At 40.2% G+C, this 26633-nt stretch overlaps 1 protein-coding gene across 2 annotated transcripts in view; it reads right to left on the bottom strand.

Annotated features, from left to right (window-relative positions):
- Positions 1 to 26633, bottom strand: part of FSTL5 (follistatin like 5) — a 327643-nt gene that overhangs the window by 264674 nt on the left and 36336 nt on the right. For both annotated transcript variants that reach the window (XM_083631144.1, XM_083631145.1), the window contains exon 2: positions 26106 to 26246. In XM_083631144.1, coding sequence (XP_083487270.1) covers positions 26106 to 26228 — 123 coding nt within the window. In that variant the 5' untranslated portion in view covers positions 26229 to 26246. The remainder of the gene's footprint in view (positions 1 to 26105; positions 26247 to 26633) is intronic.

The raw sequence follows: 26633 nt of genomic DNA, 5'->3' as shown, positions 1-26633 counted from the left end.
GATCTTTGAACATACTAGACACAAAACATCCCATCAGATGTCAAATAAATAAACAACTCTCTGACTTTTAAAATACATCTGAAGGCAGTCTTGTTTAGGGAAGCTTTTAATATTTGATGAATTATTGTATTTTAATATTTTGCTGGAAGCCGCCCAAAGTGGCTGGGGAAACCCAGCCAGACGGGTAGGGTATAAATAAATTGTTGTTGTTGTTGTTGTTGGTAGCAGTTCCCTGAGGAGGTACTTCTGACTATAGGTGGGGGAATTGCATTTCTGAATGTTTGCTTATGCAGCAGCAGCAACAACAATAACAGCAACACCAACACCTTACTGCATGTAGAAAGCTAGTACAATAGGTAGAGGGCTAGGCTACTACATTCTCACTAATGCTCTGGTTTTCTCTTTACAAGGACTTTTTCCCATGGGAGAACATTCAGAAATCTTGTCCCATATCTCCAACCTGAAGGGGAACATATTGTTGTACCAAAGTTGTGTGTTTTAAAGTTCTCTGATGCTGGACCATAACCAGCTGGGGCAAGTTATTATGAATACAGTGAATGCATGCACAGCCATAACTGCAAACTATTTGTGTGGTTGTGCCATCTCAGAAACCTGCTTAAAACTTTGGTTTGCACAAGCCTACAAGGACATGTACAAAGATTATGTATACTTGATTTTAAATTTTGCTGATTTTATATATTGAAAATTATTTTTTATGCATATATACCACTTAGGGATCATTTCACTATTTAGAAGAATCTATCAGCTAGCTTAAATATAAATAAATATGCAGGTCATGCAGGAGCTTAGTGCATCTACAGATACCAGCTGCATATTTTAGATGAAAGTTGTATGCATAGGGAAGTTTATAAATCCATGCAAGAGATGCTCTCTCATACAGACCAGATGGGGGAGAGAAGATTCACTGATGTCAACAGAAACTTACACAAAAGTAAATTTGCATAATTGTATCTTTATGGTAAAAGACCCCTTGGACAATGGATGTTTCTGAAACAATGCCTTGTTAAAGTGTGTCTTATAAATAGATTTGTCGAAAGCATAGAAATATAAGAATTGCCATTGGAATTCTCAGAACTGCAGCTTTCATCCCGTTCCACAATGCCTAGCACACTGTCACTGTTAAAGGGTGAAAATATTATAATGACTATTGAATTTATCTGGTTGCCCATATGCTCTCTGAGCAGCACACAGAACAGCAACAGTCATATTACCTATTATTAAACTATATGGAGGTGGTGCAACACAAGCAACACACTGTTATTAATTAATATTGGTCCTTTACCAACTGAAGACGTGATTTTACTATCCAGAATCCCCAGCTTGCTTAAATGTATGAACTAGGTTGGAACCCAGAGTGAAATAGCCAAGCTAATACCAGAGGATTTGCACCATGTTGCATCATGTTATGTTTCATCATCTTATGTCAGCCCAAACCAGTGAGGTGTATCAATGCACAGCACACCACTGCTGAAAAGAATTCTCTCCTTTGTGTCAGGCAGGCTGCATTCAATCCAGTCTTTTCAATGCACAGCGGATGAAAAGGGGAGAAGAAATTTCCACTGGGTTTGTGACGAGAAGAGATTCTGGATGGCTGACCACACAAATTGCTATTCTGGCATATTACGAGCTTCAAGCTACTTGCAATATATCTAACCTGGCATTGTTAAAAAAAAACCCTGATTTAAGTGCATTGAAATGCTTTAGCAAGAGTAAAAATATAATCTTTCCTTATTCCAGCTGCTATAAGCTGCAATCCAGAGCACACTTACTTGGAAATGAGTTACATAAAAATCAAGGGTATTCACTTCCAAGGATTAGGGTCAGGGTGACAGTCTCCATATAAAGATCAGCTCAATTCTTTTTACGATGTATTAGATATCCTGACATTATCACTGTGCAGGGCTGTGCTGAGTGAACACCACAGGCATGGCTTGAAATTACTATGGGGTAAGGGATGCCTGCCTGTTATAACATCTTGCCTAGCAAAGAAAATCACAAAGAGAGTGGCAAATGTTAGAAGACATGCTCCCATACTGAATCTACATAGAGTGTCTGATTTGAAATGCAGCCCTTACCACTTTGTAAGCCTCTGGAGTATGTTAAAGGTAGAAGAACTATTTCCTTTAGACACACTTGCTAAATTTCTAAATGTTGACAACCTTGAACCCATGGGGTGGTTAGGTTGAAGTATGCCAATTTCTATGGCATGCTGTAACAGCATGGTCATACACTGAACAATAATTTTGAACAAACAGAATACTGCAGTTGCTAGCTCAATTACTGCTTTTTTGACAGGAAGGGCTGTAACACATGCTTTGCATGTAAGAGGTCCCAGATTCAGTGCCTGGCAACTTCAGCTAAGGCTTGGAAAGCTGAAACTCTGGAGAGACACTACCAGTCATCTTAGACCAAGCTTCTCTAATCTTTTGCCCTCCAGATTATTTTACACAGCTCTCATCATGCTTGACTATTGACCATGCTGACTGGGACTGATTGGAGTTGGGTGTCCAACAACATCTGAAGGGCACCAGATTCAGGAAGGATTGTGTAGGCAGTACTGCACTAGATGGACCAATGATCTCACTCAGTATAATTCAACTTCCTATGTACTGCCATGGACTGGGTGGATGCAGAAGAGTGGTAGGAGGCACCAGCTGGAGAACCCCCAGGGGAAGAAGGCTCAGAGCCAGGGAATTGGTGGTGGGACGATGATGAGTGGTCAGAAGGAACAGACTGGGAGAAGGAGGTGTTGGAAACTAAAGAGGCAACAGGGTTTAGTGAGCAGGAAGAGGCTGTGGCAGAGATCAGTCCAGACTTAGAGGCAGAGGACAGGGACCAGGAGACAGAGATCAGGCAGGCCACTGAAGAATCCAGGGAGTCTCCCCCTCCTGCTGTGACCATCACTCCCCCCCCCCCCGGTCTCCTAGAACACAAATGGTATTCATGTGCTTTTGTTGTTAACCCACACACACGGGTCTCAAGAGGATTAAATATTTTAAATATATCCTTTTACCAATCCCCATCAAAGCCTTGGCTTCCAACAGTGTCTCCATATAAGATGGAACCATTAGCATAGCATCCATAGGTATATATGCTGGGGAAACAGGGTTGTAAGGAGATTATATAGTGCTGGCTCCAGGTTTTTGGGTGCTGTTGGGCAAGATGACCTCAGAAGGTACCTGAGTGGGCTCACCTTTTATTCAGGGCTGTATCAGTCCAGAATTTGAGTTTATTTACCGAGATCTTAAACCAGGAACAAAATTTCGGTTTCTATATGAGCCAACATGAAACCACAGTACCTCTATCTGCGACAAAACAGAGAACACTGGTATAAACCAGGATCTAGTACAGACCAGGATTGATATGCCAAGAGTACATGAAAGGAGGAGGGGTGGCTGATGCAATGGAAAATATCCATTGGAATAATGATTGTAATCTACAGCTGTATTATTTTAACAAAGGCCATGGAAATAAGAACCACACACAGAGAGAGAATAAACTCATCAGTTTCTTCAGTTGTAGTAGAAAACATTTTAACTTTTTAAACTGAAGTTAAAAAGAACAAATTGTGCTTCCATATCCTCCCACAACATCTAACCTTAGCTATATCTTTTCTACTAAAATAAAATAGTGGGATCTAAACACCTTCCAACAGGCACAGCATTCATTAGTCTAGCACACAACGTCATCTGTTATTTGACTTGCAGATGAATTATTAGAATGCTGCAAACATAAATCACTAATTAAAAGGAAGTTGGGTGGAAGAGGGTGTACAAACCCATTTGTTTTAACATACTTTTGATAATGAAAGCTAGTCATCAGCTTTACTGTATGCTCTTGTTATAGGTTCTGGGTGCCTGAGTTTGTGGGTGTAAGTCACCCATAATTCTTGGATTCAGTAAAAGTTAGAATTAATCAAGGTTTGAAACCACTGGATTTAGTTTCTGCTAATGAGCCAGACCAGCTCAGCAGATGGAGGCCATTGGCCGAACAAAGGCCATTAACCCATTAAGAAGGCAATTAACAGAAGACTCTCTGCCAGACACAGAGGGGGGAGACCCTGCCCTGAGCTCTGGGTAATTAGCAAAAGACAACCCCAGAGTTGGAATGGGGAAGTTTCCAGAATTTCAGTGGGCAGCTGAAGTAAGCGAATGGGAGAAAAATGTCAATTCTGCAAGCAGGAGGGAGGGTAGACCACGAGGTGGGTAGTCTGTGTTATGCTGCAGGCAGCATCAAATGTGGTTGGGGTCTCTTGGTATCTAAGGCTGCAGCAATCAGAGGAACAGCACCCTCTTAGAATGTAAACACTGTGCTCTCACCATCTTGGTCAGGTTGTATATATGTGTAAATAAACCATATATCATACTGCAATGCAATTGTGTATGCATTTGCTTCCGTGCATGCAAGGATGCCCTAGAGTCTGAGCTTTCCTTTTTAAAAAGTGAGTATCTAGCCCTTACAGAAGGCAAGTAATGACCAGGGGGGAGGGGGACGACGACACTTTCCAGACAGGTTTCATATAGAGCAGTTCCAGAAGTCTGAAGGGCCGCTGCACTTCCACTCTGGCTGTGGAATAAGCCCCTCCTCTGCTTTTTGGAGGGAAGGTGGTTGTAGCAGTCAAAGGCAGGTCTATCTGCTATTTGTGGGGTTTGGAGGAAGGGTGTGTGAGGGCAAAATATGGCAGTGGAATGTTGACAAGGCACATATTTTATTGCCCAGAAGGACTTTTGAACAGAATGGGGGGAAGATAAACAATGATAGAGATAGCTTCCTCCCAGACTTCTCCTCATCAACTCGCCCATGTTGTTGTTGGTTTATATATTTGCTGTGGACAGCAGAGATTTTGAAGGAATGGAAAAAGAAGCTGCGATATAGGGAGTTTCTGTCCCCCCTCACCTTCTTGTTCCATCCTACCTAAAGGAACCACAATTTGATGTCTATTACATTAGCACTAAGTTCCATTTTGTAGTCATTTTAAACCATATTCCATATCTTCACAATACAGCTAAGAGATGATGACTTGTCCAGGGCAAGAAGTAAGCCTTGAGGAGGAAATGGTGAGTTAAGCCCACATGCTCAGAGTATTTTTTTAAAAAAATCAGTATGTTTTTTAAAAAGCTTTTAGATTTGCTTATAATGCCGAGGTTTTGTTTGATTTTTTGTAGTCCACAAACACATTTGCCAATGTAGTCATGTTAGTCTTTAGGATTCCACAAGAGGTGCCACCTTATTTCATGTGTTTCTTTTGGGAAAGGAGCCCATATTTTGGGAAGTGCAACCCAAAAGGGCACCCAACCACCTTTATCCACCCTTAGCTTTAATACTGGTAATGTCAGACAGAATACAGAAGAGACTTCAGATGCACACTACAGCCAATGTGGGGTTTTACATTCGTGCTATAGACTGATGTAAGGCAAAGACTCAGGTGTGCAAATGTCATTAAGCCTCCAGATCTGGAGAAAGTGAGAGCATAATGTGAGAGGACAGATTTCCATGAGACTAAAGTGATTAATCAAACCTCATTGTTAGCTCTCCCAGCAATTTAAGCTAAGCATACCTGCCATATGTAATGACAGTCAGGAAGCACATAGCAGAAGAGAGTTACAGATATCAATCTAAAATGAGACTTGGTCTGGAATGGTATTATAACAGAATAAGCCGGCTAGTGAGAATGAGAAATTGAACATACTCTGCTTTCCTCCTGATAAGAGGCAGGTTGTTAGGAGGATGCAATTCCCCTTTACTTAGGGAGGAACACCACTGCATTTACTGGACACTGTCCTTTCCCTTTTCATTTTAGACAGAGGTTCTGCAGCCAGGTAAAAGCAGCCCTGCTTTTTCTTTCAAAATTCAAACTCCACGGATAGCAGCACAACAACGGGAGCAATTTGAGAGACAGTAATAAGGAAGACAAATCTGCTTTAAAAGCAACCAATTTACTGTCACTAAGCTTACACATGCATGCAATGTATGCATGCATACACACACCCAGTTGATGATACTTGAAAAAGCATTTTCCCTGAAATTGCTGCCTAAGGTGAAGAGACCGAATGAGCAGCAGGTTGCAAGTAGCTCCTGCAGGAATTACATATTCCAGCTGCAGTTAGACTCATTTGCTCTGATTAGCACCATGGTTAAAAGCAGCTGCCAGCATCTTCTATTTTTATCCCATCTTTTAAATTCTAAGAAGTTGTTCCACCCAATGACAAGCACATTCCTCATTTTGATTCCTGCACACACTCCTCTGTAGAGTGGGCCAGGTACCTCAACAGGATAGAAGAATTATTGAAAGGCTTCGTTACTGTTATATTTATATTTATATTAATGAAGCCCATCTCCCTCTGCTGAACCCCCAACAGACAGCTAAAAAAAATTGAATTCACACAATGACCAGGAGCAAGCAATACAACTGATGTTACCATTTTTAAACTATGTGCAGTATTGATATTGTATATCAGTTCCCCAGGACTGGAGGAGGGAGCAGTAAGCTTGGGATTATGTTTAGCCCACTCCAAAATGGGGGCTCTAGAAACCTATCCTGGTCCCAGGGTCCATGCCTGGCACCGCTATATTTATTATGCTTAATGCAAATATTTAACTTCCATAGTAATGGAACATATTACTTGTTTATTTAAAATATTTGAGGATACTATTGACATCTGCAATATTTTACTGTGGCAGCAAACAATATCACGATGCTACACTAGCCACACACACACACACTCATGCTGAAATTCTGATAAAGTTTCACCATGAGACATACTTACTCAAACTTACAAATGTTCTTTGGCATTTCTGCATTGATTTCATTATCACAAGATCCTCTCTGGTTTAGTACAGAGGTAAAGAAACCAATTTGGTTAACAGTATGACCTCAACAAGTCCTTTACCTAGAGCAGTTTCATAAGCGGATTTGTTGCACATTTAACTAGCTCCCTCTTCTGAATGGCTTAGCTAAATAGAGCAAGGAGTTTCTGACCTTGTAATGAATCACAAGTTCTCCTTTTCTACATAAGCCATGGGAAGTGATTCACTGCTGTGGCATGTGCAGTCTATTTGCGTGTTTTGAGGTGAGAGTTTGAATCCAAAAAGAAGTGCTTAAGATGTAAACAGCTTTATTTAATAAATAAATACCTTCCCTTCAGTCTATGATGCTTTCCTAATCTCATATGCCTCCCTACACAATATGTTGCCTTGTCAGCCCTCCGTATTAATGACGTCTGATTTGTTGCGCTGGTGTTGCCCAGAGGCTACAATGAGATTATGTCACACTGATCCTCCCTGCACTACAGGCTGCCAGATCCCCTGTTCCTAACAAACAATGCCGCTCATAGGTCTGGCTGTATCACTCAGTCTCTAGCCTCTGCTGCCTGCTTCAACAGATCCTGTCTACAAGATCCCCAGAACACACTCTCAGCTTCATGCTCCTCATCTCTCTTTCCCCTCTTTCCAACTCCCCATCCTCTTTTCTCTTTAATTCCAACCAGGGATGGATAGACCACTGAATTTTGAGCCATCCCAGTTCTTAGAACAGAGAGGCCTAAGTCTGCCCTGTCCCGTTTTCAACCAAAAACAAAACCCTGTGTTGCAATAGGAACCAATCACAACAATACAAACACAACACGTTAGTAAGAATATGTAAGTAAGATTCATGCTAAGGATCAGTGCTCACTAGATAGTGTAGCTGCTATCTAATGAGCACTGATCCTTAGCATGAATCTTACTCACATATTCTGTTGAAAAATATTGGCTGATGAAGACTATTATGAAACAGTAGTATCATTCTGGAAACACTGTCCTTTTGAGGCTTTTGAGACGTCTTCTGTTGAAACTTTCGAAAGACTACTGTGAGTGTCAAGTTGTGGGTGAACATATCAGACGACACAGCGATTCTTCCAACAGCTCTTGTTTATTCACAGGCCAGAAGAGAACTGATCTGAAGGGTTCAGCCAGCCTGCTTATATAGAGCTCCACTAGAACGCAACAGTAACAACTTTCTGTAACTATCCAATCACTGAACGTCACTTTCAATTCCTTATTTGCATATGTGGACCTGAGTGAAAACTATCTACAGTATCCCCCTGCTGGCCCAGGGTGAGAACTTCAGTACTTATCAGTGAGACTGTCCTTAGACATATGTTTTGAACACACGGCTTGACAGTCCTTGCTACCACTCTGTTATATTGTACATATGAACTTTGATTGGCTTATTCCTATAATTTGAATGACATCATTATTCTAAACAAAAAAAAAAAATTTTTTCCCCTTCCAGTAGCACCTTAAAGACCAACTAAGTTAGTTCTTGGTATGAGCTTCCGTGTGCATGCACACTTCTTCAGATACACTGAAACAGAAGTTGCCAGATCCTTCTATAAAAACTTCTGTTTCAGTGTAGCTGAAGAAGTGTGCATGCACACGAAAGCTCATACCAAGAACTAACTTAGTTGGTCTTTAAGGTGCTACTGGAAGGAAAAAAAAATTTTTTTTTTGTTTTGACTATGGCAGACCAACACGGCTACCTATCTGTAACTGGAACTATGGAAGGCACCACATTGAGCCGCATGAAATGGAAGTCCATCTGTGTATCTGAAGAAGTGTGCATGCACACGAAAGCTCATACCAAGAACTAACTTAGTTGGTCTTTAAGGTGCTACTGGAAGGGGGGGGGGGAATTTTTTTTTTTTGTTTTGACTATGGCAGACCAACACGGCTACCTATCTGTAACTATCATTATTCTATTATATATTCTCTACTATTAGCCTACGTATTGTGTTTGATCTGTCCCATTTTCAGGCAGACTTTTAAGGGAAAATACTAAACATTGGCAGGAATTATCTCATCAGGAGGCCCATTCCCCAGCATGTAGAAACTGAAGCTTTAATGTGGTGGCACCTATGCTTTGGAACGCCCACCTATTACATATCAGAGATGCCCTATCTGTAGTGATGTTTTGGTGCCTGTGGAACACGTTCCTTTTTCAGTAGCCATTTTCAGATACCTTTCTCCTAGTCTGCATCTGTATTGTATTTGAAATTGTTTTCTACATATGAAATTGTATTTATTGTTGATGCTTTTAGTATGACATCACTTTGAGATATTTTGTGGGGAGCAATTTATAAATGGAAACAAACAAATAAATAATATGCCCAGAAGCTTGCATTATAAATACTGTACATATAAAAACAACTTACAATGTGGCCTGAGAGCTTTCCAGACTTTTTAAAATGCTGTTTTATTTAAACGCCACCATTTCTAACTGCATTTCCCTTATGTGATTTGCCATTCCACTCGACACCACAGGCGGGAGGTGAAGAGAAGCAGGGGGAGACAGGACTGAATCTTTGTCCAGTGAGAACTGGGAAGAGTAACTAGCTTGGCCAAAGAACTGTATCCCAAAAGGCTTTTCCTGGCTGGAGACCAGAACTGTAATGAGTGGTGATGGGCTACCTGAAATTAATGAGAAGCAGCGGGGGAAGGGGGACATATTCCTGGTTTGTTTGAAATTGGGTATACATTGGCTAGAAAGAGTTTTAACCATTGTCAACTATTTAAAATCATTTAGCTATTTCCAAGGTTCTGTTGCTGGGTTATTATTATTATTAGTAGTAGTAGTAGTACAGTGGTACCCCGGATTACAGATGCTTCAGGTTACAGATTCTGCTAACCCAGAAATATTACCTTGGATTAAGAACTTTGCTTCAGGATGAGAACAGAAATCGCGCGGCGGAGGCGTGGCAGCAGCGGATGGCCCCATTAGCTAAAGTGGTGCATCAGGTTAAGAACAGTTTCAGGTTAAGTATAGACCTCTGGAACGAATTAAGTACGTAACCAGAGGTACCACTGTAGTAGTAAGTGATGTCAGGCTCTACTATAGTTTTATGCTGTGTGTTTTCATAAAATGACATTTAATGAACTTTTGATGGGTTTTTACTTCCATGATGCATTGTATTTCATATACTGGAAGACATCTTGTGAGGACACAGTCCTAAAAGTCCACATTGTCCTCTTTTTAATAAATAAAATTAATCTACCCCAGGGTTGCTCCCATGCAAGCGTGCAGAGGATCTCATCCAATAAATTCTGTGGAATTTATTTCAGAGTAAACATGCATAGGATTGGGCTGTGGTTTACCACCTCCACTACCCCAAAATGAAACTTATTAAAAGATATTTCAATAGTCTCTGAGGAAAAAATACTGTTTTCCAAATTACACATAATTTATACTCCTACCCCCCTGCACGCACAGGTACAATTTGGCATCCACACAATTCCCACTGTGTAGCTAAGAGCTACAAAATTATTAATGTTACTTATTTCCCTAAAACCCTTCTCTCAGAAATAGCATTTTAGTGTGATTTTTTCCTTTTAAGTCACATAATTTGTGCTTCCTTTTTCTCTCTGCTTCTGCTGGGAACTGCCAGATCTTATCAAGTCAAATGTAACAAATTGTTCATAGCTCTCTGCAATAACAATAACAGTAACAATAACAATAGCATCTTTTTTTTTAAAAAAAGGACTTGACATAATAAATCTCAGACAAGGACAAGAATTAGACAATAAAATCCAACTATATCTAATCTTCATTAGCAATTATGGTCTCACGTTTGCTGGAGCTGCTTCTTGAAAAAAAAATGGAATAAAGGAATCATACGTCTTCCCACCTGCATTGATTAACAAAGAAGGAACTTCAAATTTTTCTAGGGGCAAATTGTTATTTACACTATTCCTTTTAAAAGGGCAGATAAGGTAGTGGTGTAGTTGTATAGGAAAAAAGGTGGATGTGCTATAAATATTAATAATTTGTCTCTCTCCTTTGGTGAAGTGCTGAATAAAATCTTAACAGGACAAAGGCACATTCAAATAGAAGATTTGATGAGAGATTATATTACAGTATTATACTGCCCACTGTGTGACATTTCAGAAACTCGAATACAAAATTAAGATGGTATCTTTTTATTAAGTCTGAGCCTTTCAAATTTATTTTATGTGTGAAGCCTGCATTTTAAATACTAAGGCTGTGCAACCAATTCAGGCCAAATCAAATTGGGCTAAATAAGAGCCAGTCCAGAGCAAGTTGCGTCAACCTGGAGTGATACAGAGCAGTTAAGCTCAAAACACTCTGTAAGAAAGCCAGACAGTCTGTCCCCAAAGTGTTACAATTATAAATTCCAACTCCATATAAGAAGGATGCCAAGGGGGTGGGAGGCTAGATTTTGCTCACTAAAAGCTCGTTTCCAATCCAGAGCTAGAGCTTCACTAACACTCTTGAATTCTAGTGCCTGCTAACCTCTGCCACCCTTTCCCTGCCCGCCTAGCTGCGTTTCAGTGGAGCTGTGCACAGCTCCCTCAATCCATCCCACGGCTCCAATCTGGGGGGTGCCATCAGGCCCACTTTCCCTTGGCCAGTCCAAGGATCACCTGCCTCAGACCCAGTCCCAAATAAGTTTGAGAGGTGGGGCTAATGTTCAATAAAACATGTGGCTGGGAGAGAGCAGACACAGCATCTCCCTTTCTCCTGACTGAAAGTGGGATGTGTGTGTCCATTTTGCAGGGTGTTCCTTCACAAGCAGCTAGGCTGTCTGTCTTTCTTTGACTTAGCTACCTGGAAGATAGAGGTGCACCTTTCAATCAATTTGTTTTTGTTTGTTTTTTCCATCATCATGGAACAGGTCAAATGGGAACATGAGAATTGGTGGGATTGAACACTCAACAGACTGTATAAGCTTCCAAGGTGACTAGACAAAAGAAACTAGCAGACATCCAATTTTGTAGGATTAGTTTCACCTGGAAGGGCTACCTTATCACTAAGGTCCAATGCAAGTGAATGGGTGTGCCAAAGACCCTAATTTCCAAATCACAATTCAGATCCTGCATCCAGAACTGGTTGGAGTGAGTCTGGATTAAAAAAAGGTAAAGGTACCCCTGCCCATACGGGCCAGTTGTGTCCGACTCTAGGGTTGTGTGCCCATCTCACTTAAGAGGCCGGGGGCCAGCGCTGTCCGGAGACACTTCCGGGTCACGTGGCCAGTGTGACGAAACTGCTCTGGCGAGCCAGCACCAGCGCAGCACACGGAAACACCGTTTACCTTCCCGCTATAAAGCGGTACCTATTTATCTACTTGAACTTAGGGGTGCTTTCGAACTGCTAGGTGGGCAGGAGCTGGGACCAAAAGACGGGACCTCAGCCCGCCGCGGGGATTCGAACCGCCGACCATGTGATCAGCAAGCCCTAGGCACTGAAGTTTTACCCACAGCGTCACCCGCGTCTGAGTCTGGATTACTTTGGTCTAAAACAGAGTTTAATTCAACCTACCAAATCAGATCCCAAAGCAAACTGAGGTACCTTGTACAGATTGAACAATCTCTCATGGAAGTGCATAGGTTTTCAGGATTGCAAGACATTCAGGTTTACTTTATATTAAAATTAAATTTATAATTTATTACTAAAGAGTTTTAAACTTGAATACACCTCCCAGTACGTAGAGGGTAACAATTCTGTACCTTGCACCATCTACTTTGTCTCTTTCTCTTTCCCTTAACCTCAAATTGACACTTTTTAGGTTCACCACCATCAGGAAGCCAATATGTATCTAATATTTTTGCCATGCTAATAGCCTGATCTTAATGTGCTTTTGTGTTAAGCAAGCTTTGAATCTCTCGATCCACATGCTGCGAATTGCAAGCTAAACTTTCTGCCTGCACCAGATATACTGGGGTCTCAATGCCAATGGACACCTCATTTATTTAGCTCCATTCGCTGTGCTGTTACAACAGTGGACACAGAGTCATTTTATATCAGCATTGCAAGAATGTTCTTGTGTTGTGTAATCTTCTTAATAATAACTACTTGCAACACACCTTAAGGGCTCTTGAAAAATACCTCTCTCCCTAAAACTGGTATAAAATGTCAGCAATTTACATTGGCAATGGGAGTTTGGTCTTTCAAAGGGCAAATAGAAAGGAGCTGGACAAGTCTACCCTATATTCCTAAGACAGCCACTTCAACTGTTACATTACAACTCAGAAAAGCAGCATTGTAAGATTAGCTTGCCAATGTGATAAAAATCCATTGTTGGTGTTTTGCAGTGGGCAACACGTTGAATTGGGTTGTGGAAAATTTTATATATTTTCAGTATATCTGAAGGAGCGTCTCCACCCCCATCGTTCTACCCGGACAGTGAGGTCCAGAGCCGAGGGCCTTCTGGCGGTTCCCTCACTGTGAGAAGCCAAATTACAGGGAACCAGGCAGAGGGCCTTCTCGGTAGTGGCGCCCGTCCTGTGGAACGCCCTCCCACCAGATGTCAAAGAGAACAACAACTACCAAACTTTTAGAAGACATCAGAAGGCAGCCCTGTTTAGAGAAGCTTTTAATGTTTGATGTATTTTAATATTTTGTTGGAAGCCGCCCAGGGTGGCTAGGGAAGCCCAGCCAGATGGGTGGGGTATAAATAATTATTATTATTATTATTATTATTATTATTATTATTATTATTATTATTATTATATTCCAACTGCTACTGCTACTTATCCAATAAAGATCACCACCTAGCCTCAAGTGTGGCACTCTCTAGCAGCCTAAACTCAAACATATTACCATAAGCTTCTCAAAATGAATTGCAATGTTTCCAAATTCAAGTCATAAACAACTGGACATGCCCATTAAGATTTATATACTTTATTTCTTCCATTACATTCAACACTCTTGAAATCTACTTGGGTGGGTGGATAGCTCAGTTGGTGAGAGTGTGGTGCTGATAATGCCAAGGTTGCAGGTTTGATCCCTGTATGGGACAGTTACATATTCCTCCATTGCAAGGGGTTGGACTAGATGTTTCTCAGCGTCCTTTCCAACTCTAGTTACAGATAGGTAGCCGTGTTGGTCTGCCATAGTCAAAACAAAAAAAAATTTTTCTTTCCAGTAGCACCTTAAAGACCAACTAAGTAAGTTCTTGGTATGAGCTTTCGTGTGCATGCACACTTCGTCAGATATCTGACGAAGTGTGCATGCACACGAAAGCTCATACCAAGAACTAACTTAGTTGGTCTTTAAGGTGCTACTGGAAAGAAAAAATTTTCTTTCCAACTCTACAATTCTATGATTCTATGACTTAGTACCCATTGCCCTGTTGCAGAAGATCCTTTTCACGCAGATTCTAAACTATCATGCTCAGTAAGCTGCATCCAATAGCAACTTGCAGCTAGCAGAAACCACCTCCTCTCATGCAAGGCTAGGCACCCTACTGTTCTTGAGAGCTGGAGCTCCAATGGAGCAGGATGGGATATGGCACAGAGGGCAGAAGTATGAAGGGGAAATGGTGAAAAACAGGCAAAAACAGCACCACTGCATATGCTGCAATATATTGAGGGACCCTCTTGAAATATGCTTTAGACAAATATCTTTATATTTGTGGAGCTTGTGTCATTGAGATTGAGAATGTTTCCATTATGTGTTTTATTGCAATTTTTAGAGTTATGTTGAATCCAGGAGGAAATCAACTAAATTATTGTTTGAGAGTTTGGCTGATTTTGACAACTAAGCTAAAACATTTCACCTTCTATCTGAGAGAAATAGATTATGTTAAGAACTGAAAGATTTGCTGTTGCCACGCAGAAACTGGAGAACAAACTTTATTGCAAGCAATGTCATAAGCTGCAAAAATGCATGTAGCTGTAAAGAATGTGTTCCTTTAAACATGTAGACTGCTTCCACAAACTTTGCTTTTTTCACTACGGAGGCAATCTTAGATTAATTTTCAGAGATGATTCAGTCTTGCAATAATAACCCAGTTGCTTTGAGTGATTGATTCTCAGCTTAACCTACCAAAAATGTTGTGGATAAAATCAAGCAAGCTCCTTGAGGATGGGCAGGATCCGTGCATGGTAAATAAATCATATCCACTTGAGTATTTATCTATTTTATCACCATGTTCATGTCTTTTCCAGCAAATACCAGAATATGTCACACCTGCTGCACTTCCTGCAGTGATTAAGACTGTATTGATTTTTAGATTCCCGACACACTCACATGGTTTTCAATGATGTCTTTGTTTTGTTGATCCTCTGTCATGTATTCTCCCCCTCCTCTCTGTTTAATGTGTGCATTGGGAATTTTCTGGTGCCTTGGAAACTTGCCTTGCAGTTTTTAACCCCTCCAAATTGAACCCATGAGTATAGTTTGCTGTATGTTTTCTCTTCTGTTTTGAACAGCTCCACCAGCACTCAGATCAGAGAGTAAACACACAACATGATAAAAATGAAACATATTCTGAAATTACAGCAGACAATCCAAACAATTGGCACCTGCTCCATTGACACTTGGCACATGTCATTCTTCTTTCGCTAGCTGTCCCAAGTCTCCCATGCTACAAAACTAGAATTTATAGATGAAATTTGCACTCCCTGGTATAATCTATGTTGTGGCCATCCAATACCCTTTTTGCTTCTCTGGAACACAACATTATCCTGTAGGATACTGCATCAGTAGTACAGCACTATCTTTATCATGATCACTCCTAGATACACTGGATAATATTGACTAGCTTATCATTTACTCTGGAGGAATCATTTTGATTGCAGTGAGATTCATGTAGTACAGTTGTACCTTGGGTCCCGATTTCCGAACGTTCTTCGGAACCCGACCATCTGACAGGGCTTCCGTGGCTTCCTGCAGCCAATCAGAAGCTGCACTTTGGTTTCTGAACGTTTTGGAAGTTGAACGGACTTCCGGAATAGATTTCATCTGACATCCAAGATACGAGTGTAGTTGATTTAACTCTTTAACTAGTTAACTAGTGCAACACTACACATATCTAATCAGAAGTAATTCCCAATGAGTTAATAGAATAATCAAATTGGAGAGTTGGAATGGACCCCAAGGGTCATCTAGTCCAATCCCTGCAATGCAGGAATCTCAACACAAGGTTCCACATCCAATTTGAAACCACACTGGACCCTTAACTTTGCAAATGTGCTAGCAGTTTTATGACCGCAGGACTTTCACAAAGGTAAATGAGTACAGACTAAAGCCTTCATAGTCTCCTCCCCATTAGTTACCATTCAGCAAAAACTTATATTAAAGTCTAGTTTGGGTTTGTTTGTTTGTTTAAAATGTCAATTTTAATTTGACTTCCAAAGTCAAACAACTCTTAAGATGAGTTCTTTTAAAAAAAATGCATGAATTCAAGAGTAAGCTTATATAACTCAGTTTTATGAGTCTGGGACTGGAAATACATGTTTTATACTGCAGCAATAATGTACCATTGTGACAGAAAGATTTATAGAGGCATTTAAAGCATTGACAAATGCCAAGATTTATTTATAAAAATTACCACCTTCATTATGGGTCATTTTTCTACAGCATATCCACTGGTATGACATTAATTCTTCTTTCTTCGATTGCATGGGCACACACAGATTTTATTTCCATACTTTTTGTTATTACTTTGTTTTAATAAATAGGGAGCATGAATTCAGGTGTAAAAACTGTAATTATCAGCTCAAATTAGCAGCTAACACACCATTATGCTTATTTTGATATCAACAATTATATCAATAATTTATTACCATTATACTTGATTAACTTAGTGTACCAAATCCATAGCTGTGAGGATTAAAATTGCAGCAGCAAGAATAATTTTAATTTCCCCCTCCCAGTCTCAGTGGCGTAGCGTGAGGGGTGCAGGGGGGGCCGGCCGCACCGGGCGCAACATCTGGGGGGGCGCGCTCGCACTCACAGCTCTCTGCCCCTACCTGGCTCACTCACTCTCCACGGGTTAGGGGGCGCAAATTACTTGCCTTGCCCCGGGTGCTGACAACCCACGCTACGCCACTGCCCAGTCTACATACATTTTGGAACCACTGCTTAAAGTCAATAACTTTGATCCCTTTTATATAATCAATTGTCCAAGAATTGTTAAACTGAAATCCATCAATTTGTAGGATTTTTCTTTTAATCCAACCCTAAATTTATACAGCTACCCCATTACAGAAGTGGCTAGGTCATACTATCCACTGTGGATTCAGCAGTTATCTGTTCAACTAAATGTGCATTGTCTTAAGGCATGGAAAAATACTCTTGGCTGAAGGGCTAACTTTCCCTATGGTATGATTATTTTATTATTGTTAATTTATTAATCACTTTCTGAATAAGCATGTTAAGGTGATGCGCAATAAAGATAGCACAATTCACAAAAAGGGCAGAGATATAAAGATGATATAGATTATATAGATATAGAATCAATACAAAATAAACACCCATGGCAAAGACCAATTCATCCACCTAAAAAAGCACAAAAAAATGTCTTCAATGGGACATTGGAAGTACAGATAGTAAGAGCCTGTCATGTCTTAATAGGAATGCTATACTACAGAACAGGGGCAGCCACATTGAAAGCCCTGCTCTGAGTTACTGTGGAACATGCTTCTGAGTTCTTTGGGTTCTCCCACAGTGGCCTTCTAGGTAAATAAGGGATAAGGCCTTGTACAGCTCAGGACCTTATATAGCATCAACAAATTGAACTTGGCATAGTATCAGCAGCCAGTGAAAATTCTGAAAGCAATGTGTCATAGTTCGGTGGTAGTTGGCCTCCACAAGCGAACTATCCACAGCATTCTGAATCCACTTCAGCTTCCAGACCAACCCCAAGTGCAGCCCCCAGCCCCCCCCACAGAGCATTGTAGCAATCCAGCCATGAGGTTATTGATGTATGGACAACTGTGCTCAAGCTATCTCAGCCCAGGAAGGGTCTTAGCTATCTTACCAACAAAGTTGGTAAAAGACACTCCGAGCCAACAGGCCACCTGAAAAGCAGACCCCACAATTCTTTCATTTTCTTGGGTTATCTTGTTCCATGTGTTTTTTGTGTAGCAAGCTGTAAATGGTAAGTGGCTGAAACTTAGAATCAAAGAATGAATTTGAAGGGGCCACAAGGGTCATCTAGTCCAACCCCTGCAATGCAGGAGTCTTTTGCCCAATGTGGGGCTTGAACCCATGATCCTAAGATTAAGAGACTCCTGCTCTACTGATTTGAGGGTGTTGTGTACTACTTTGCTGCTGACCTTGTCCCAGAAGACCTTGTGGGTCTATATCTGTGTAAACTCTGCAGTGAAATGTTCACTGGTATGTAATTTATATCTATTTCGGAATTTATATTCTGTTTTTCAAAGCAAAAAAGCCTTCACAAATTCTCATTTTTCTTTCCTTTTTGAAAGTAGGTTTTATTATGTTCCTTATGTTCCTTGGTGCCTTCAGCAGTCCTTCCCCCCACCTTCCCTCCCCCCCAAAAAGCTCAACTATGTTTGAAACAGAAAGTCAAAGTGTTTGAAGTTTGTTTGATATACACAATTCTGACTTCAAAAATATGGCCAAACTTGGTTCATACATAAGTTTCCAGCTAAGATATGTGTAAACCATGAACGTTCTCAGATGGTGGCCTACAATGCTACACTCAAAGGGCTGGGTTGCAGTTGTTTATGAAAACAGACCACTGATGTTCATTATAACCCATTGTACTCCACAACAATTTCATTTTGTGCAAATGACAAAATAAAATGACTATGCACTATACTGCCTTTAAACAGCATACGTTCTTGGTTTTGTTTTCTTTATGAAAGGGTGCTTTATGATCCTCTTTGATGCCTCTTCTCCCCAACAAATGTTTTTTTGAAGGTAAAGGCAGAAGTGATTGAAGTTGGATTGAGATGCACGCTTCTAACCTCAAAAATATGGTCAAACTTGGTTTGCAGGAAGTTTCCTACTTATTATAAAACGTGAACAAGCTGAAAACAGTCTCAGCCAGTGGCATGCATATAGCTAAGGAACTTGATGAGGAAAATAACCAAGGAGAATCATAGTGGTGGAACCATCACCACACTCAAGGATAGCTCAGTTGGTAGAGCATTAGACTCTTAGTTGTGAGTTTAAGCCCCATGTTGGGCAAAAGAGTCCTGCATTGCAGGGGTTTGGACTAGATGACCCTTGTGGTGCTTTCCAACTCTATAATTCTTATTCTGTTGGTTCTTGCTGGCCTAGACAACAGTTCCCCTCCCCCCTTTGATTCCCCTCCCGCCCCGCAACAGCTCCAGTCTGGTGCACCTGAAATGTCAAAGCATTGGGCCTCCTGGGAATCTGCAGGGTTTTGGATCACGTAAAAGGGTTAACGTATATCAACATGCTGTCCAACATTGTTCTAACAGTTTACTATGAAGAAAGGTCGTAAAATGTATGATCCAAAGCCTCCAGCTCTTTGCCCCCAAACAACCTGTTTCATGGCTGTCTGCAGACTATGCCTGCCATCAAAACATTGGCAGTAGCTTGTTACTGCATGGTGGAGCTTGGGTCCTATACTGCAGGGCCCCGCCCCCACCCAGACATCAACATTAGGAAGTTAGGATTGCACCCAGAGTTGTTTAGTTTTGAATCGGACCACTTTGACAACCTGTAACAAATTGCAATATACAAGAGTGAGATAAAGATAGGGTTCTATTTAGGAGTTGTTGCCCAAGATAAAGCTGTTTCCTTCGTTTCATAAAAGCTAGCTATCAAGAAGTAAGTGGGGAAAGAGACTGATTAAGACAAGAACCTCATTTCTGGATTGTTTCCTGAAAAGTGCTCTATTGTTGCACCTACACACTGAAATATTGTTCAAGTAGAAAAAGACACAGTAAATGGAATGGTTTGCTCAGTCAAAGGAAAGAGTTTCTTTTAAAATATTATTTTTACAAGCTCCTACAAGAACAATACCCATTTCTTATTGAAAGGCACTTGGTGTTAAATTTGATTTCCCAGCAAGATGTCAGGGATGCTATTCTGAACAAGCTAGTCAGCAGGGTTTACTTTTTCTACTAAAAACCCACATGAATTGAAGTGACCAGCTGCTGGTTCTGGCTGGGAGAGTTTATGGAGCAGGGAATAAAAATAGCTAAACTTACAACAGAACATTAACAGCAACCAAACAAAGCAAACAATGAAACTTTACAACTGGATTGGTTTTGGGGGGGGGGTGTTGTTTTCTGTTTTTTGAAAACCATACCATGAAAATGCTTATTTGTTGTGGGGATCCAAGTGATCCAGGGTTTAATGTACATTTCTGCATCCGTTAATACTGGAGGCTCAGGGATCTGGTATATACTGAGGGATATTATACACTCCCAAAGAAGTATTGAACTGACACTGGGAGATCAAAGCAAGTTACAAAAGCCACTGAATGATTTCTGTGAAGAACTAAAGATTCTTATGTGTTCATTTCCAAAAAAGAAAGAAAGAGAGAGAGAGAGAGAGAGAGAGAGAGAGAGAGAGAGAGAGAGAGAAATGGAATTGAAGAGGGATCTTTGCCAGGGAATGTTACAGCAACTGGAAAGAGTGCAGTGGAGGTTCTATTTTCTAGAGATAAAGAATAAAGTAATTTACAATAGGAAAATAAACATGGGGGGGGGAATTATCTAAGGGACAGGCAGAAGGATGGACAATAGCCCAACTCCAACATGCACTGTTCAGAAAAGCTGAAATGAATCCTTCTTTTCAGTCTTTTATTGAGACTGTATAATGCGAAATAAAAAAATTCCTTCCAGTCACACCTTAGAGACCAGCTAAGTTTGTTATTGGTATGAGCTTTCATGTGCATGCACACTTCTTCAGATACATGTTTATCTGAAGAAGTGTGCATGCACACAAAAGCTCATACCAATAACAAACTTAGCTGGTCTCTAAGGTGCGACTGGAAGGAATTTTTTTATTTTGTTTCGACTACGGCAGACCAACATGGCTACCTACCTATGTATAATGCTAAACATACAAAGTATGATGCTTGAAAGTGACCATTCTGCGAACGTTGATGGACAACTGCCAGGTAAGCAATATTCCAGGAATAATTTTCTCCCTTTACTTTCATCTTCCATAAAGAAATGAAAAGGTGTGCCAAAGTTTAAAAGGAAGTTTGAAGACTCAATGCAGAAAGTTTTCAGAAAGTTCTGTGACATACTATTTTACATTCTGAAAGATCTGGACAATAAGTCAATTAAGCTTTATACTGCTGTAATGAACAAGAGGATGAAGTTTCTATGTTCTGTAGAAATCATTTTAACTGATGTGCCATCAGGGTTTGTAATACTGCCTACATAAAAATTAAATAGATTCTGTGGAAGCAGTAACACTGACTGATTAGGAGAACAAAGGCAAAAAGGAAGGTACTCAGACAATTAAATGAATTATACAAGCTATTGTAGAGAGTTTGTTACTTTCATACTTTTAAACTAGGGCGACTAAAAAATGAACACATCCTGTTCAATAATTTCTTAAGATTCCCGGCAACTGTAGAGTAAAAAACAACAACAAACATGTAATGCAATCCCCAAAGAAGCCATTTCTATGACAGCACTCAGATTATGGAAATCATATTTCCATTTGTGGTCTTCCATCAAGATTCACATCACCCATCTATGTAGGGTCTTCAACCACCAGGTGAAGACATTTTGGCTGAGAAAAGTTCCTCTGCTGCCTCCACCATTCCTGGCCCTGCAATCCTTCAAGTATTGGGGATGGTGAATTTCTGCAGCAGGGAAGCTTTTCTGCCCATCTAAAGCCCCAGTTGTTTAGATTTCTAAATTGTGCTGGGAGGCTCCTCACAACAGATGATCAGCTCTAATGCATGAGGGCTATTGGGCTAATGGCAGTGATGGGACCTCACCTCTCCTTCCTGAGATACCTGGAATTGTGAAGATGAATATCTACATAGGACTATAGCTAGGGCTGAGAAGGGAAGAGATGAAGTGGGGGAAGCACTCCACATTTCTTCACCTGGTTTAAGAGATAAGGAAGTGTAACTGCATTGAACCTCTGAATGCAATCCAATATACCTGGGAGTAAATCCCATTGAATTAAATGGGGGTTGGTTCTGATTAGCATGCATAGGATTTTGCTGTGTTTCACTTGCATCTACAATCTACTGAAGAAGGAAAGAGCACATGAAATGAAGTACGAAAGTATGAAATTAATTTATTCCATTTCAAAGTTATCTGAAGTTATCTTTTCCTGTGATAGTTGAGTTTGAGCAACTATTAACCATGTGCCTGAGAGCCCCTCATGGGGCCCGTTTTTGCCTCTTGAAACACTTATCTGCAAATAAAAACAAACTTCTAAAAATAATCTAGTTTCATTCTGGTGGGAATCGAGGCAAAACCATCTAGCTTGAAAAATGGGAGACTTACCTCCTGAGACATTCATTCTGATGTTAAAAGAAAAGAAGCCTACCCATAAAAGGTTGTTTGTTTCTCTAGCACAGAGAAAAGATGTTTATTGATTTTTTTCAAAAGGTTTTTAAAAGACATGCACATATTTGAAGCTGAATAAAATCTAGAGTACTCTAACAAAGTTTAGTTCTCTTTCTTCACACAGAGAGCAACATCATTCATATAACCTAATAAGTAATACAGTTCAGTATCAGTGGTGGTGGGGGGCTGCCTCTGGCAATTCACTGGGCAGGTGGGGAAGCTAAAGTTGTATCTATTTACTTAAAATACAATTTGAAGTGAAGAACAGGGTGCCTTTGACCACATTCTGAGCCTAGGAATTGTTTCAGTACCAGAACAGATGAGAGCTCAAAGTCTGTTTGCATAGAAGTCCACTATTGGGTAGCTTTCTTTATTTCAATAACCTAATTTAGGTGAGGAAACTACTTGTTAAGCAGTTGAAATTCAGAAACCATTTCTGATCTACTACATATCAGCCTAGATTTTCCACTAGATCCCAAACTACCTTTTGTTCGTCCTCTGTGTCAGGGCTTTTTTCAGCCAGAACTCGCCAGAACTCAGTTCCGGCACCTCTCAGGTAGGTGCCATTGCCATTCTAAGATAACAAGGGTGAGTTCTAGCACCTCTTTTTTCCTAGAAAAATAGCACTGCTTGGTGCAGTACGATACGTTATTGTGCAATGCAGTCTTTCCTCACTTATAATATTGCGTGTTGCCAATTGGTATAAAAAGGAAGTATCAGCAATGAGATGTATGTTTAAAAAAATAACAAAAAACTTAAACAGAAAGAGCAGGGGGCACACAAATTTGTCAATGTATCTCTGTAAACCACAAAATCACTGTAGATTCATGATGAAGTTAGCTAGTGACACCATTCTACACTTTCTATTGATCTTATAAATCTCTGTTATAGAAATTTTAGATTTTTTGCAGCCAGATCCTAAGCTGTAAACCTTGTTAAATGGTGCTTATTTCCATATACGTATTCATGGGACTGAAGCCTTATAGGGTAAGCCTATCCATGTCTACTCAGAAGTAATCTCCATTGAGTTCAAAGGGACTTTCTGGATTGCAGCCTCTGTCAATCAGCTTGTCTGCTGTGGAACTGACCATCATTCTGACCACAAGAATGGTTATGCAGATTGCTCATGTGTGCCAATCTCAAATCTCTTATTTCTTATACCACACATAGCACACAAAGCACATCTACATGGTAGACACCTAGCACACACACACACTGAAAAACATGAGGAATGTGTGGAATCATACAAGAGAAGAAACTCTGATATTCAAACTCTAGATGAACATAATGGTGAAGTACTGGAAGTTTCATTTTTAAATAACATAAGTTTAATTTAAAAACAAAACAAAACCACACATAGAGAGAGTGGAGTGTAGTTTTATGGATCAGCCTGGCTGCTGTCAAATCAGAATCTGGGGATACCAATTAAAAAACAATGTGTTACTTTGATTCTCTTCCAATCATATGGCCCATTGAATTACAAGCAGCCAGCCCATAATTGCGCCCTTTCTTTGCATCAGGAAGCAAACAAAACAGTTATAAGTCTCAGTGCTTGGTCTATGTACAGGATCTTTTCTTCTTATACATGATAAACACTGCAAAAAAATTATTTATCTCTTGAAACACATGAAAATATGCAATTACTGATGGTTGCAGATTAAATTGCAAAGATTATCACAGTGCATATCAAACATTGCACAAAACTATTATAGGAATACTCTGTACGTGAAGCCATACAGGAATTGATTTTGAAATACCCACATTTTGGAGCTTTCCCTTATCTTTATTTCCTGTACATTAATACTAGTTTTTATCAGTAAAATTATAATTGGATTTCACAGGTTTGTCAAAATGTAGCAACTTTTAGAAACAACAAACATCCAGTTCTGTTAGCTGGCAGTAAAGATACATTCCCTTCTAAGTCATGTTTTCCGGTACTTCCTCTGTGCAGAGCTTGAAGATCCTACATAACTACAGCCTTCTCATCAGTATTTTGCTGGCAAACCAGAGACGTAAGATGGATTCAGGATACAGCCTGTTGAATTTGGATACTCCAGCCATGTGCCTTCACCCATAAAGGATGGGGCAAAGCAACCATCACTTCAGCAACAAGTGAAGTGGGGGAGGGAATGATATTCTGCACTCAATTTTTCAACTGCAATGAACTACAGCCTCGGTGCTTGCTATTTATTTACTGCTCGCAATACAAAAGAAAAAACTCTTCAGTTAGAAAGGTGATGTATCCTTACAACTCCACCTGGACAATTTACTATTTAAAGAAACGGCCCCCGCACCCAAGTCTTGCATACTTAATTCCTGTATTTGTACCATTCAGTTGGGCTGTATATAATATGTACATGATCTGAGACATAACACCCTCCAGTCTTGGGTCTTCTGAGCACCAAACCTCAGTGTCTGTGGTGTTTAAGATTTGTGTATTTAAAAACATTCCTACACTGCATTACATCAAAAGAGATTCCAGGGAGGTATACAAGAGTATAGATAACAAATTAATTAAACCCCAACCCTGTACAATAAACACTAACATTAGCAACCATAATAAAGAAGGCAGATGATATCTTTAAAAGCAGGCTAAATGAAAAGAACCTTAACCTGCACTTCCAAAAAACTGTAAAGTAGGTCCCAAACAAACCTCTTTGAGGAAGCTAATCTAATGTCAGTAAGTCCTGGGTTTTTCCCTGTGATTACATTGCACACTTCAGATAAGGCAGGCATTTGGAATAGGGCCACAGTGGGAATAACTTAACAAATGCGTAGGATAGTATTTTGTAAGCTATATAATCAACCAACTGGTCAAAATATAAATATTATATTATATTATTATTATATTATATTATATTATATTATATTATATTATATTATATTATGCTGTCTTTCACCATAAGGGTAAAGGTAAAGGTAAAGGGACCCCTGACCATTAGGTGCAGTTGTGGCCGACACTGGGATTGTGGCACTCAACTCGCTTTATTGGCCGAGGGAGCCGGCGTACAGCTTCCAGGTCATGTGGCCAGCATGACTAAGCTGCTTCTGGCAAACCAGAGCAGTGCACGGAAACACCGTTTACCTTCCCGCTGGAGTGGTACCTATTTATCTACTTGCACTTTGACGTGCTTTCAAACTGCTAGGTTGGCAGGAGCAGGGACTGAGCCACGGGAGCTCACCCCATTGTGGGGATTCGAACCACCGACCTTCTGATCAGCAAGTCCTAGGCTCTGTGGTTTAACCCACAGCGCCACCCATGTCCTCACCATAAGGGTAGGTTACAGCAAAACCTTTTAAATTATACATTTTAAAATCAGATAAGACTAATACTTGATAAACAATTTAACTCAGAGAATAAAGGTAGGTCATCTCTCAGCTGTCAATGTCCAGAGTAAAAAGCTCCATACTCAGCATATGACAAAAGCTGTACAACAAGGATACCTGATACATGCCCATGGGGAGCAAATCCCACACCTGGGGGCAGGAGTTGCCTCAAAGAATGCCCTTTCTTGGACCATCACCACTGAACCTCTGACGGTGGTGGAACCAAGAGCCCCTCTGCTGATCTTAGCAATCTTTCAAAATACAATGAATGTTTTTTTTTTTTTGTTTTTTTCTCCAAAGAGTATGCTGATGAAAGTAAACCTTATAGTGTCTATCAGGGATTCTGTAACTGTGATTCCTGCATTGCAATGGCTTGGACTAGACTTTTTGGGTCCTTTCCAACTGTACAATTCTACAAGAATTCATGTGAATAATATGCAGCCCTCGGGATAAAATTTTAAATGAAAAAGCAAACAGTGTTGGTAGATTACCTTGTGGCGTAATCGTACAAGAGGCTGGTAGCTTTTGAAGTCATATCCTTCTTTTGCTGGCCATCCTTCCACACCCAATAAGATGCCTCCAAGGAAAGAAACAATTGTCCACCACCTAAACATCTTTTCGAGACCCTCTGCCTAAACAAACAAAATGAAAAGGAAAGTGTTATGAATCAGAGATATAGTGGATTTGTTAAAGTTCCATAAATATTAAAAAACGTTTGAATTTAATTTACAGATTTCAACAAACAGTAGAAAACCAGCACAGGCTAATACAGATATATGGGTGGGTGGAATTGGGAGCTAATACAGCTGTTTGGGCTGTACTCAATATTTTCTAATCAACATTCTGCATCCATATCCTGACATGAGCAGCGAAAAATAAACCAATAAAATCTTGAAAGGCGAGAAACATAAGAGGAATCCACTGCAAAGGAAATGCTCTTTTTAAAACACTGAAGGACAGAGAAAATAGATAAGAGCATCTAACCTTTTTTTTGCTTATAAACACATTCCTTTTTGAAT

Source organism: Podarcis filfolensis (genome assembly GCF_964270895.1).
Source record: "Podarcis filfolensis genome assembly, chromosome: 9".
Classification (NCBI taxonomy): Eukaryota; Metazoa; Chordata; class Lepidosauria; order Squamata; family Lacertidae; genus Podarcis; species Podarcis filfolensis.
This window is presented reverse-complemented; position numbering and strand designations above follow the sequence as displayed.